This window comes from Equus caballus, chromosome 2 (assembly GCF_041296265.1).
Source record: "Equus caballus isolate H_3958 breed thoroughbred chromosome 2, TB-T2T, whole genome shotgun sequence".
NCBI classification, from domain to species: domain Eukaryota; kingdom Metazoa; phylum Chordata; class Mammalia; order Perissodactyla; family Equidae; genus Equus; species Equus caballus.
In genome coordinates, this window is record NC_091685.1 from 12,468,704 (window position 1) to 12,484,432 (window position 15,729).

Genomic DNA, 15,729 nt, shown 5'->3' on the forward strand with positions numbered 1-15,729 from the left:
ATCTGGAATTGATTTTTGTGAAGTAAGAGCTAAGTCTTTCAATTTCTCCATATGGACACCCAATTTTCCTAGTGTCACTTCTGTCATAAATCAAGTGGCCATATATGTATGGATTTATTTCTGGAATCTTCTTTTTCCTTCCCCTATATTTATTCTTCCCTTCAATATTCCTTTTTTAAGTTAAGGGTATCATCACTCATTAATCACCCAAGCAGGAAATCTGGAGACAATCAATTCTAATACCTGCTGACTTAACCTTATAATTTTTTCTCATATTCATATATTTTCTCCATTTATAACACTCCCTCACATCGTGACAATGGCAACAGCCTCTTAACTGGTGTTCTAGCTGCCAGTGTATCCTTATTTTTGTACTCCCAAGCACCCGGGACATATATACAGTACAGCCCTTTACGTAGTAGGTGAACGTTGACTGTCCCCTGTGGACACTGCTTCCCCTGCAGCTCTCTTAAGAGAGGACTGTTTGCTTTCACACACTCCTTTGTAACACTGGGCCTAGAGGTCAGGGAGGTATCCTGCTCCTCATGTTCTCTTCCAGATACTCTCCAGCCCTACTCCTCTCTTGAAATCAAGACTAATATATTGAATTGCGCACACTGGTGTCTAGAAGGCATCTCAAACTTAATATATTTAAGGGTCTCAAAGGATTGGAAGTCCTGGAATCAAATGATTGTTTTTGGGGGGATGAGGATTCTAGATGGCACAAGGCAGAAAGTCTGGAGGTAGTGCTAAAGGGCAGGAAGAATGAAAGTAAAATTATGGAGGTGAGGTCTAAACTATAGGTGTAGGGCATAAGTGACTCAGGTGGCATGGAAGAGAAGCTCACTGGAAAACAGGAGTTCCAAGAACTGAAAGTCCTAAGAACTGAAAAGATCAACTATGAGTGTATCGAAATCATCAAGAACAAGAGAGGAAGAACTGAAGAGCAACAGTAATCAAGAGCTAAGATATTTACAGCTGCAACAGTAGGTAGTAAGTGATATAATTTAATTGTATAAGATTCAAGGTGTTGGAGTATTAGAAAGAAGAGAGAGAGAATAACGAAAAGACAAGGAGGACACCTACTTGTGCTTTCAGGCCCAATGGTATAAAGTTATAGGGCAGGCAAGAGCTAACACTTGAGAAGGCTGTAGGACAACCAGTGTTCTAACCCCTCCCTCACTCCCGGGATTCCATCAGAACAAGATTAAGCATATAGGAGGTTTTTCTGATAATGGACTATGAATTCCAGGAAGTATACTGTAAGGGTTTCAAGAGTCAGAGAGGGATGAGAAAAAGGGACAGAGATTTATACGAATTAAGAGTGTAGGAGATGGGAGGGACAGGTACATGGGGGTTCCTGTGTGGACTGACATAAACAGGGATAAGGGATAATGAAATCAGCCCTAGTGGATTCAAGGCAGATAGAGATGAGGAGGCTATAAGCGTTAGGGAGTAAAGAGGAGTGGATTAGTGGGGCTTGCTCTTGACCCTGGGTGACAGGGGCTGAAGGCTTAAGAAAGACATACTCCTAGTCCCAGTATACTAGTTTAAAATCAGATGATATATAACAAACATCATATTAAATACACATGCCCACTGACCTGTTAATCTTATTCTGAAAATTAATACAGTATATTCCATGACTCAGCAATTCCATGCCTACATATAAATCCTAGACAGTCTTTGTACATATATATAAAAAGAATATGAGGGGGGCTGGCCCTGTGGCCAAGCGGTTAAGTTCGCACGCTCTGCTGCAGGCGGCCCAGTGTTTCGTTGGTTCGAATCCTGGGCGCGGACATGGCACTGCTCATCAAGCCACGCTGAGGCAGCGTCCCACATGCCACAACTAGAAGGACCCACAACGAAGAATACACAACTATGTACCGGGGGGCTTTGGGGAGAAAAAGGAAAAAAAATAAAATCTTTTAAAAAAAAAAAAGAATATGAGGAAGCATGCTTGTTGCAGAATTGACTATAACTGTGAAAAACTGAAAACAATCTAAATGTCTGTACTCTTTACCAATTAATACCTCAACTCCAAATTCATCCTTCAATACCAGCTCTGTGATAAAGGAGAGAGTTCCTTTAAGCAATTTTCCTTTACAGCAAGCACAATGTTAAACTTTCTCAGTAGGAGGTGCTAGAGGGACACTGAAGGAAGAGGCTCTCGGTGCAGTTTCAGCAACTGCATCATCAGTCAGTGGTGTGGGAGTGAGACGTGCAGGGATGCTCGGACCCAGTCACACGGTGGCAACCTTGTACCCCTATGCTGAACTGGTGATCCCCTTTCCACAGCAAGCACACTGTGTGCTCCAGGCACGCCCACACTGGTGCTCTGGTTCCCTCTGGTCTGTTCCACACTCCACACCCTGGGGTTTGTCTTCCATTTCGTTTCTGAGGCTTAAAAGACACGTCATGCCTCCTACTCACAGCGGCACCTCCACTTTCTGTGCAGGCCTGCACACTGGTTGTGGCTTGCCAGTGCTCCAGAGGGCTGCTTCCTGATTGTTCCCTGTCGGTGCATCAGCTCTGGCCTGGGCAAACCAGCACACATCTCTGCCATCCAGGGGGCTGCAACTACACCTTCTCTAACAAGGTCTGAATCCAGTTGAGAGAGCCTTCCTACAAGGTTTGTTCTTCCCTAGGTACTTTTCCAAAGCTCTATGGCACCTTTATAGAGTTCTCTTACATCTTAAAATTACTCTTTTATTGTTCTAGTTAATAATTCTATTACACTTCACCTGTTTAAGCCACTGTGCGATTTCTGTCTCCTGATTAGGCCCAGGGCGATACAATGTTCATCAATAATAAAATAAATCCATACACTGTGGTAGAGTCACACAATAGATACTCTATAGGCAATAAAACAAATGAACTAACTTCTGGTTTCTGGTCTGGTGGGTCCGGAGTTTAGAGGTTGCTGCTCCATCCTAACAACAAGCAAAAAGCTGAACAAGCTGAAAAACAAACAATTCTTCTTAGATCCGTGAGGGAAGTGAAGTCACGGAGCAAACCGCTGCCCCCTGAACAAGAGAGACAGACAGGTGGATACGGAGAATCACAACGTACCCGAGCAGAAACCCATGAGTAGAAACCTCCACGGGAACCAGTGCCAAGGTAGGAAAACCTGACCTATAAAAAATGAATTGCTGGAGGTGCACCGTGCACAAATTTGAGCATTAAAAACCCCTGGGGGATGCAGTCATAGAAGCGTCCTCACACTATTGTGAATTTTACATATAGAAGTTCTACCAGGTCCTCACAGTAAATATGTGAGAAAACCAAGTCTCAGAACCAGAGTCAGATATGACAGAAATACTGGAATTATCAGAGCAAGAATTTCTTTTTTAATCTATGATAAATATGCTAAGGGCTTTAATGGAAAAAGTAGGCAACATGCAAGAGCAGATGGATAAAGTAAGCAGAGACGGAAATTCTAAGAAAGAATCAAAAAGAAATGTTGGAGGTGAAAAACATTGTAACAGCATGAAGAATGCCTTTGAAGGCTTCATTAGTAGAACTGACACAGCTGAGAAAAGAATCTCTGACCTTGAGGATATGACACTAGAACTGACAAAACTAAAAAGCAAAGAGAAAAAAAACGGCCCTGAAATAAATAGAACAGAATATCCAAGAATGTGGGACAACTACAAAAGATGTAACATATATGTAATGGGAATACCAGAAGGAGAAAAAATAAAGAAAGAAATAGAAGAAATATTTGAAACCATAATGACTGAGAACTTCCCCACATTAATGTCAGACACTGAAACACAGATCCAGGAAGCTTACAGAACAGCAAGCAGGATTAAATGCCATAAAACTATACCTAGGCATGTGATATTCAAACTTCAGAAAATCAAAGATAAAGAAAAAATCCTGAAAGAAGCCAGAGGGGGAAAAAACATTACCTATAGAGGAGCAAAGATAAGAATTATACCTGACTTCTCAGAAACCATGCAAGCAAGAAGAGAGTGGAGTAAAATATTTAAAAGTGTTCAGAGGTCAGCCTAGTGGCGTAATGGTTAAGTTTGTTCTCTCTGCTTTGGCAGCCTGGGGTTTGCTGGTTTGGATCATGGGCGTGGACCTACACAGTGCTCATCAAGCCATGCTTCGGTGGTATCCCACAGAGAACTATAAGGACTTAGAACTAAGATATACAACTATGTACTGGGGCTTTGGGGAGGAAAAAAAAGCGGTGGTGGGGGGAAACCTCACCAACTTAAAATTCTGTACCCTGCAAAACTATCCTTCCAAAGGGAAGAAGAAATAAAGATTTCTCAGACAAACAAATTGAGGGAATCTGTCACCAGCAGACCTGCCTTACACCTTAAGAAACCAGAAAAAGAGCAAATTAAACTCAAAGTAAGCAGATTGAATAGAAATAATAAATACTAGAACACAAATCAATGAACTTGAAAACAAGAAATCAACAGAGAAAATGAACAAAACCAAAAGCTGGTTCTTTGAAAAGATCAACAAAATGGATAAGCCTGTAGTCAGGCTAACTAAGAAAAAAAGAGAGAAGACACAAATCACTAACATCAGAAATGAAAGAGGGGATATCATTACAGATTTCTATAGACATTGAAAGGTAATAAAAGAATATTATCAACAATCTATGCTCATAAATTTAATAAGCTAGATTAAATACACTAATTCCTTAAAAAACAAAATCTGCCAAAATTCACACAAGAAGAAACAGATAATCTGAACAGGCTAAATCTATTTAAAGAAATTTAACCACAAATTAAGTACCTTCCAAAACAGAAAGCACCAGGCCCAGATAGGTTCACTGGTGAATTCTACCAAACGTTCAGGAAGAAATTATACCAATTCTCTGCAATCACTTCCAGAGGATACAAGCAGAGAGAACACTTAACTTATTCTATGAGGCCACCATTGTCTAATACCAAAACCAAACAAAGACATTACAAGAAAGGAAAAACACAGACCAATATCTCTCATGAACACAAACACAAAATCCTCAACAAAATATTAGCAAATCAAATCCAACAATGCATAAAAGGAATTATATACCATAACCAAGTGGGATTTATCCCACGTATGCAAGGCTGGTACAACATTTGAAAACCAGTTAATGTAATCCATCACATCAACAGGCTAAAGAAGGAAAATCAAATTATCACATCAACAGATGCAGAAAAAGCATTTGACAAAATCCAAAACTTATTCATGATAAAGAAATCTCTCAGCAAATTAGGAATAGAAGGAAATTCCTCAACTTGATAAAGAACATCTACAAAAAACCTACCACTAACATCATACTTAATGGTGAGAAACTCAAAGCTTTCCCGCCAAGTTCAGGAAAATGGCATGGATGTACCTTCTTACCACTGTTTTTCACCATCTTACTGAAAGTCCTTGCTAATGCAATGGGATAAGAAAAGGACATAAAAGGAATACAGATTGGGGGGAGAAATAAAACTGTCTTTGTTCACAGATGATGATGGCCTATGTAGAAAACTCAAAAAAATCGACAAAAAGCCTCCTAGAACTAATAAGCAATTAGAGCAAGGTTGCAAGATACAAGGTTAATGTACAAAAGTCAATAGTTTACTATACACCATCAGTGAACAAGCGGAATTTGAAATTAAAAACATATTTCCATTTACATTAGCATGCCCAAAAATGAAATAGTTAGGTATAAATCTAACAAAATGTGTACAAGATCTACATGAGGAAAACTACAAAACTCTGATGAGAGGTATCACAGAAGAACTACATAAATGGAGAGATATTCATATTCATAGATAGAAACACTCAATATTGTCAAGATGTCAGTTCTTCCCAACTTGATCTATAGATTCAATGCAATCACAATCAAAGTCTCAGCAAATTATTTTATGGATATCAACAAACTGATTCTAAAGTGTATACGGAGAAGCAAAAGACCTAGAATAGCAAACTCAATATTGAAGGAGAACAACAAAGTTGGAGGAATGATACTACTCAACTTCAAGACTTAGTATAAAGCTACAGTAGTCAAGACTTTCAAGAAAAAGAATAGATTAATGAAATAGAATAGAGAGCCAGAAATAGACCCACGTAAATGTAGTCAATTGATTTTTGACAAAGAAGCAAAAGCAACACAATGGGAAAAAGACAATCTTTTCAATAAACAGTGCTGGAACATCTAAACATCCACATGTAAAAAAATGAACCTAACAGACACTTTCATAAAAATTAACTCAAATTTTAAAATTTCAAAAGTTAACTCAAAATTAATCACAGACTTAAACATAAAACTCAAAACTATAAAACTCCTAGAAGATAACATAGGAGAAAACCCTGATGACCTTGGTTATGGCAATGAACACCAAAGGTACAATTCATGAAAGAAATAATTGACAAGCTGGTCTTCATTAAAATTAAAAACTTCTGCTCTACAAAAGAGAATGAGAAAACAAGCCATAGAGTAGAAAAAAATATTTGTAAAATATATCTGATAAAGGACTGTTATCCAAAATATGCAAAGAACACTTAAAACTCAACAACAAAAAATAAACAACCTGATTAAAAAATAGGCAAAAGATCTGAACAGACACCTCATCAAAGAAGATATACAGATGGCAAGTAAGCATATGAAAAGATGTTCAACATCATATGTCATTAGGGATATGCAAATTGAGCCAACAATGAGGTACCATTATACACCTATTAGAATGGTCAAATTCCAAAACAGTGACAACACCAAATGCTAGCAAGGATGTGGAGCAACAGACACCTTCATTCGTTGCTGGTGGGAATGCAAAATGGTACAGCCATTTTGGAAGACAGTTTGTCAGTTTCTTATAAAATGAAATCCTTAGCCATCCGATCTAGCAATCACGCTCTATATTTACCCAAATGAAGTGAAAACTTACGTCCACACAAAAATCTGCACACAGATATTTATAATAGCTTTATTCATAATTGCCAAAACTCAGAAGCACCAAGATGTCCTTCATAAACTGTGATGCATCCAGACAATGGACTATTATTCAGCACTAAAAGGAAACGAGCTATTAAGCCTTGATAAGATCATGGAGGAAGCTTAATACATATTACTAAGTTAAATAAGCCAATATGAAAAGGCTACGTACTGTATGATTCCAACTATATGACATTCTAGAAAAGGCAAAACTATGGAGGTGGTGAAAAGATTAGTGGATTCCCCAGGAGAGGGAGGGATGAACAGCAGAGCACAGATGATTTTTAGGGTAGCGAAACTATGTAGTATTCTGATACTACAATGGTAGATACATGTCATTATAGATATGTCACAGCCCATAGAATGTATAACACCAAGCGTGAACCCTAATATAAACTATGGACTTTGGGTGAGAATGTGTCAATGTCGGTTCACTCACTGTAACAAACGTACCACTCTGGTGGGAGATATTGATGGTGGGGGAAGTCGTGCACATGTGGGGACATGGTATATGGGAACTCTCTATGCTTTCTGGTCAATTCTGCTGTGAATCTAAAATTGCTCTAAAACAAAAAGTTTATTAATTTAAAAACACAACGAACTAGGAAGGTTCCACTTCCAGAATGGCAGAGTAAGTACCTACCGAACTGACCTTACTGTAGTTGTAATTTACTTATATATAATAAATATTTAATATCAAACTGAACTGTACGGAATAAATGGACCTACTTTCAAATCAACAGGCCTCCTATTAGTCAACAGATTCCAGACTTTAAAGTAAAGTTAAAGAGTCTTAAAACTTCATGTGGACCCAAATATCAGGATGTGCAAGATTTGAGGATATAGTTCTCAAACGATGTGAAGTTTGAGCTGTGTGGAACAAGTAGCACTGCCTTTCTCAACACCTGGGTAAGTAAAGAGTCTACAGCCATGATTGGGCTTTTAAGTCAATTCTTCCTCCCTGGATCTGAGGCCTGCCTGGATGTTCTGCAGTGATTTGGGGAGAGACGATAACGATGACAGCTAACATTTATGGACTACTAAGCATGTTACACATATTAACTCTAAGATAGAGTCCACAGACCCAGGTAGGCTGAAAGGGCCAGATGATGTTCTCAATCAAAGCCACTTGGGTAGGGGGGATTTAGTCCTAAACTCTAACTGTCAGGAATCTAAATAGAGAGATAATCATCTCAGAGGGCAGCAGTCAGTAGTAATTACTGCCCAGTATTCACATTACAGCTATAAAACTATGTAGAAGGTCTAGACATGCTAAATTTATTTCCATATGATGAAAAATCTAGGTCAGATATAAACTGAATTTTTACAAAGTTCCGGGTAGAATGTGCTACCTAATCTAACACATAACCCGTCAATTTTGGGGGGGAAAGTATCTAAGCAAAATGAGAGCTTTGCTTTAAAGGCCCAGTGGGTCTCCAATCTCCTGGGTCCCCCGGTGCTCTTGGTGGTGTCTTCCAATGTGAGAGTTAGTGTCTGAGTTTTACTGATTCTTGGAAAAGGGCCATGAGCACACTGAATGGCTGGATCTGAACCCAGTAAAGTGTCTCTTCTCCCAAAGACAAAGATCAATTTCGGAATCACCAGACCCTCAGGGTGCTCAAACAACTACTCCACATGTACCCTCACTTTCTCCCTCCAAAGACACAGTAAACTGTGAGCAAGGAGACATTCCAAGTGGAATAGATCTGTCTTACTTGGCTTGATGTCAAACTCTTTCACTGCTTTGGTACTCTCTTATTGCCCAAAGACAGCAAGGCTCATGGCTTACCAAACCCAGGTAGCAAGCTCTAAACAGCTTCCTATGGTTTCAAGCCTGCTCCATTTCCATTACCCCTGCATCTGGAAATTCCACTGCAAACAGTGTAGTAATGGACAGTGTAGCAGTGCAGCAACTCCTTGAGCAAAGCTGAGCCCCCTCAGATGCAAAAATTATATGTCTAGACCAAAATATATGTCTAAATGAGGTCTTCACCCTCATAGTGTTTATACAGTCCTCAGTTAGAGTCAAGCAAATCAGTCCTTATATTGTCTGGAGGAGCCTATGGGTCCAGGTGGAGCAGAGTCTGCATGCATGAGGTCATTTGCTTCAATTCCAATATGTGAAATCAATGTCAACATGAAACAAATATTCCTCTCACTTTTGTTGTCTCCTGTTCCAATAGAGGGAAAGTTATCAGGAGTCCCATGAGGCAGAAAACCGTCTCTGTGAGCCCTGATGCTTGGGCATGGTAGGACAGAACATTAATGGAGCCCTCATCACATGGCCCTAATGACTGGAGCCATACACACTAGAACAGAGGCCGTGGACCCAGGATACATACCTGGCCCCAAGATATGTACAAGACCAAAAGGAATGTTGACAGATCAAGGCAAGAAACAACTAACAATCAAAAATAGACTGAACACATTCTCCCATAGAAAGCATGCCCATGAGCTCTGCATGCTTCAGTCAGCGGAGTGAAGAGACAACGTAATATGCTGAACTGTGCAAAGTGAGAAGAGGGAAAGAAACTGGGCATCTGCGGCCATTCTTTCATTTCACCTTTCTTAACCTTCAAGCACTCACCTGTGTGGCCATGGAGAGGTGAGTGCGGCCGCTGTAGTGTAGGTGATGTGCTAGAGGTCACAATCAAACTCTTTCGGTTACTTGTCCGACAACTGCAATGAAAACACAAATGTCAGTTATAAGAGGGCCACACCATGGGTCCAGAGACCTTGAATGGCTATGGAGTAACAAAAGAGTGACACCACTCCATGGGCTGAGCAGTATACTGTTTAAACTGAACTGGGTCAGCAATTACTGTTTGCACCAGTGAGATTTCAACATTCATTGTGTTCCATCTTAGGATAACTTGTGCCATTGTATTGACTTTTATCTTGTATTGCCATTGTACTTTTCCAATGTTTAGGTTTTGCTTCCCAAGCAAACACAATGAGCTCCTTAAGGGTAACAATCATGTCTTAAATGGTATCTAGTGCAGAATGCCCACTGCAAATTTGATTTAGAAAACAAAAAACGCAAGTCATAAATACTCTCATATCTCATAGAACTTAATGTTTCTGCAATAAAAATGAAACTATTAACTTAATCTATGAAATTTATTTTTAAAAAACGGCTTAATCAATGAATTAAGTAATATTCTCATTTCACCATAAATTTCAAAACAGTCCTGGGTTTCTTCTATAAAGCTGGCTTTCCATTATGTTAATGCCTGAGGCTTTTTCTTGTGGTTGAAGAAACCAGATCACGATAAAAAGCCATTTTGTGCTATACCTGCTACCGAAAAGTGCGTATAGATTTATTTGAAAGTCAGCCCATCTTTTAAAGGCACAGGGGTGCCTGGCATTTATGTTCATCCAAACAAATATTTACTAAACACCAACTATGCACCAGGCACTGTTCTAGATGCTAGGGAAGCAGTAGGGAACAAGAGAAAGTCTCTGTCCTCAAACTGGAGTAACTACTGCTGTGAAGAAAGAGAGAGAGGAGAGAATGTTCAAGAAATAGCAGAGAAGTCGAGTCGCGGGGGAAGAGGGGAGAATGATAGGAAAAGAAGTAGGTTATAGAAGCTATGGGGCTGGCCACAGCCAAACTCTGTAGGGCTGACAGAGTGCCACAAAGAACTATTGGGATTGTGATGAGAAACCTCTGGAAGGATTGAGCTCAATCTCAAGAACGAGATTATGATTAGAAATGATAAGCACTTTTGTCCAAGAAACTGTTAGGACTAATCTAATCACGTCTAACAGCCTCATTACCTCAGTCACCATTAAATGTCTAAGCCTCCCATTCTCTAATTTGACACGGCCTCCCTCTACTCCTTGCAACTGAGTTGCAACTTGCATCTATTTTGCAACTGTACTCGGGCAGCTGAAGGGGACTGAAGAAAAGCTCAAAATCATCTGGCTGGCATCTCCTTATATTTATGATGATGAATGTCAAGTGTGTCTTGTCAACCACGCTACATTTACATAGGAAATGTGCTCTCTCTCTCCCCAAAACAACTAATTCACATCTTCTCAAACGTCCAGCACTCCTTCTCCAAATCTCACCCTCATCTGTTGACTTTTTTATTCAACTGGGGGTAAAAAGAACACAACACAAAAAGAAGCAATACTTATTCCTGTCATAAAAATCTATTAGCTTAAATCCGTATCCATATACTTTCCTATCTGTAATAGCAGAAGGAAAGACCGCGCTCCTGTCAAAGCCAACTCCGCCGACTCCCCATTCCAGAAGTCTGCACCTGCATTGCCCTCCCCTTCCCATGCCATGAATTTCTACTTCCCATTGGATCATTCTCATCATCATGAAAACACGCTGTCATTTCTAAAAATAAAAATAAAAACTTTCATAGAGCTCCCCCAAGTGGTCCATTTCTTTGCTCCTCGGTCTAGGAAAAATTCCATGTAGGGGTTCCGTACTTGTCATCTTCACATCCTCATTTCCTATTCTCTCTGTAGCCTACTCTAGGCAGTCATCCCCATCTTGCCACTGAAACCCCTGCTATCAAAGTCACCAATGAGAATGGTCAATTCTCAGTCCTTATCTTATGTAACCTTTTAACATCATTTGACAGTCACAATTCCCTTTTTTTTAAAAAAAAGAGCTGGGATATAATTTACATTTTATAAAATATATAGATCTTAAATGCTCTGTTAAATGAGCCTTGACAATTGTATTCACCCACACAACAATATCCAAAACAAGAGGCAGAATAGTTCTATTATCCCAGAAAGTTCCCATGTGCCCCTTGCCAGTCAATCTCCTGTCCCACAACCACTTTCTTCTATCACCATATATTAATTGTGTTTTGCTGGATTTCCTATAAGTAGAATTACACACACTACGTATTTTTTTGTGTTTTGCTTCTTTTGTTCAACCTAATATCTGTGTAAATCTTCTTGAGATACTTCTCTTTAGTTTCTAGGACAGGATTCTTTCCTGGTTTTCCTCCTATCTTACTAACTGCTCATTTTTCATTTTCCTTTGCTTGTTTCTTCTCTTCCTGACCTCTAAATCATTTAGTACTCCAGGACCCAGATCTGAAATATCTTTTCTTCTCTCCCTAAACAACGTTTTTTTTTTCCAGTTTCATAGCTTTAAATCTAGGATGCTGATGATACCCAGCTTTTTATTGCTAACTCTGTGCTCTCTTCTCTGAGCACGAGACTCACATATCCAAATGCCTACTTGACATCTCCAACTGGATGTCTAAAAGGCACCTCAAACTTAATATTTGCAAAAGAGAGCTCTTGAATTTCCCTCTAAAACCTGCTACTCCTCCCTATGTTGGCACCATTACATGGCACCACCATTCATCCAGATGTTCAAGCAAACACCTATGAATTATTGTTGATTCTTCTCTTTTCTTCACACCCATGTCCAAAACAACCAGGAAGTCCTGTGCATTATACCTTTAAAATATATCCTCAGTCCAAATAATTCTCATTACCTCTATTACTACTACCACCCCAGTTCAAGTCTATAAAAGATTTCTGAATGATCTTCTTTCCACTTTGATTCTTCCTGCTCACCCTCCTGCCCCCACCAGTCTATTCATCACCCATCAGCTGGAGTAATAGCTGAAAAACCACAGATGAGATCAAGTGAATTCCTACTTAAAAACTCTCAGTGGCTTCCCATAACATTTGGAATATAATTCAGACTCCTTACCGTGGCCATTTAAATTAATCCTACTGTAAAGAATCTATTTTTTCCTAGTCAAGATTCTTTTTTAAGATTTTATTTTTCCTTTTTCTCCCAAAGCCCCCCGGTACATAGTTGTTCATTTTTAGTTGTGGGTCCTTCTAGCTGTGGTATCTGGAATGCCGCCTCAGCATGGCTTGATGAGCAGTGCCATGTCCGCGCCCAGGATTTGAACTGGCAAAACCCTGGGCTGCCAAAGCAGAGAGCAAGAACTTAACCACTCGGCCACGGGCTGGCCCCCTAGTCAAGATTCTTGATAAGGTTTTGCCTTTTGGGTTTTCTTTAAAAGAAACATAGTATGTTTATTCAGCCCTTATCCTAAGAGCAAATAAGATATAAATATTCTCAAGAAAATAAACTCTAGGCCCTTCAGTTTTGAACATGAGAAATTTTACAGAATATACACATGAAACCACACTGACCCTTGGAAAGCTTACCCAGACCAAGGGAATCCTGAGCAGAAAGATATCTCAAAGACTTCTGTACTTCGGCTCACACCACTTCCCTCAACAGATATGCCCTCCCTCCTTGACTTACCCAAATCTACCTGTTCCTTAGGGACCATGAGCTCAAATGAGGTGTTGTGTGAATTCTCGTTTATTCTTTCAAGCAGGAAGATGTCTCTCCTTTCTCTGAACACCTTTAGCAAGTGTGGCTTATACTGCTCATGTTCTTAGTGTCAGTGTAGCACAGTAGAAAGAAACAGGGCTTTGGAATTAGAAGATCCAAGTTTGAGATTGGCTGTTTGACTTTGAGCAAGTCTCATAAATCCTCATGTTTTGGTGTTTTCAAATATAAAATGAAGATAATATAAACCTTACATGTCATTGTGGACTCCTCTTTCTCTCATATATCAACCCATCGTAACTCTTGTTGGCTTTAACATCAAAATATATCCCAAATCTGATCATTTCTCACTTCTTTCACCACTACCACCTTGGACCAAGTCACCACCATCTCTTATCTGAATTAAGTAAAATAGCTTCCTCATTGATATTCCTGCTTCCTCCACTCTTGTTCCCCTATAATTTGTTCTCAACAAAACACCCTTTAAAATATAAATCAGAAAAGACTTCCACTTCCAACCATGATGGAGTAACAAGTAATAGATTTACCCTCTTATCTTATACAACTAATAAGCCAGACAAAAACATGAAACAATTTTCAGACAGTGGACAACAAGCAGTGCAGGACAGTGATCACTAAGAGACATGAAACAAACAAGGTGAGTCTTATGATTGCCTGAGCTTACTATCTGGAAAGACTTCATAGCAACAGCACAGGGAGGAGGTGACCCGCACAGAGCCTGGCAGTCTCCCTGAGTTAAGGAAACCACCCAAGAAAAAGAGCAGGTGGAACACTCCTTGGTGCTCACACAAAGTCAGGAATAGTTTGTGATCCTACTACCCAGAGGGGAAAAACCTAGTCATTCAAGGGACAGTGGCAAGGAAAAATTAGTCCCAAATGCTACTCTGGTCCCACCTAATAAAACTTAAAAGCAATCCTCAAAAAGATTAAACTATTTCCAAGCAACTTAACTGCATCCTAGAACAAGGCTCAAAAATATTGAAAGGAATAAAAAATATCCAACACACAACAAGGTCAAATTTGCAGTGTTTTGTATGTAATAAAAAATTACTAGGCATAGAAAAAAGCAGGAAAATATGACCCATAACGAGGGGGGGAATGAACAGACCTAGAGATGACAGAGATGATCGAACTAGTAGAAGAGAACATTAAAATCATTAGAACTATCCTGCATATTTTCAGTAAGGTATAGAAAAGTATGAGCATGTTAAGGAGAGATTATGGATGATATTTAAAAAACCCAAACAGAATTTCTGGAGGTTAAAAGAGTGTCAGATGAAAGTTAAACTGGATGGCATTAACAGGAGATGAGGCACTACAGAAGAAAACGTTAGCGCACCTAGATACAGCAAGAGAAGGGATGCAAAATGAAACAAAGAAATTTTTTAAAATGGAAAGAGCAACAGTGAGCTGTGGGACAACATCAAGCAGACTAGATTTGTAATTTAAGTCTCTGAAAGAGAGGAAGGGAGAAAAAATACTCGAAAAAATAATTGCTGAAAAATTTCCAAATTTGTTGATAATTATAAACTCACATATCCAAGAGGCCCAATGAATCCAAAGCACAAGAAACATGAAGAAAGGTACACCAAAGCACATCATAATCAAATTACTTAAAACTAGTGATAAAGAGACAAGCCTAAGAGCAGTCAGATAGAAAAATCACATAACTCACAGAAGAACAAAGATAATGACAACAGACTTCTTTTTGGGAAAAGGATGCAATTCAGAAGACAGTTGACGAAATCTCTCAAAGTACTGAACCTAGAATTCAAATACCAAGCACAAGTATCTATCAAAAAGGTAGTCAAAATAAAGACTTCTTCAGACATATAAAAGCTGAAATAATCCATTGCCAACAGGCCTGCACTATAATAAATGTTAACGGAAGTCCTTCAGGTAGAAGGAATACGGTACCAGATGGAAATCTAGATCAATACAAAGGAAAGAAAACTACCAGAAATGGTAAATATGTGGGTAAATATCAATCATTTGTTTTTATTTTTAAAATCTCTTTAAAAAATAATTGAGTTTAAAAGCTACATAATCATTTACCGTGAAGTTTACAACATAAGCAGATATAAATGAAGGACAGCCACAGCACCAAGGCTGGAGGGAAGAAGGGAAGTGCACTGTCGTGAGGCTCTTACCTTAGATGTGAAGTGGCTGACAAATAGAAATAGCAAGCAATAGGATATATTAGAGTATATGAGAAAGCCATTTAGTGTAAACCTAATTCGGCCTGTTTTTTTCCAAAAGGGCCAGACTGTGGCAGTGAGCATGCATTGTGTATCTGCTTTAAACATTTCCTATGGCAAGAACAAATGGCCTTAAGATAAAGGTGTAACTTCCCCCCACATTGGTATTTCCTTAGGGATAAGCATCTTCCCTTAGGCTAGGAACTGATTGCTGTGCTCGCCTGTGACCACCCAGCTCGGGACAACAGACCTGCCACCCTGCTGTGTTCACC

General features: G+C 39.3%; 1 protein-coding gene across 16 annotated transcripts in view; it reads right to left on the bottom strand.

The window, feature by feature from the left end:
• Positions 1–15,729, bottom strand: part of MAST2 (microtubule associated serine/threonine kinase 2) — a 210,942-nt gene that overhangs the window by 42,210 nt on the left and 153,003 nt on the right. For all 16 annotated transcript variants that reach the window (XM_023630698.2, XM_023630719.2, XM_023630711.2 and 13 more), the window contains one exon: positions 9,528–9,619. In XM_023630698.2, coding sequence (XP_023486466.1) covers positions 9,528–9,619 — 92 coding nt within the window. The remainder of the gene's footprint in view (positions 1–9,527; positions 9,620–15,729) is intronic.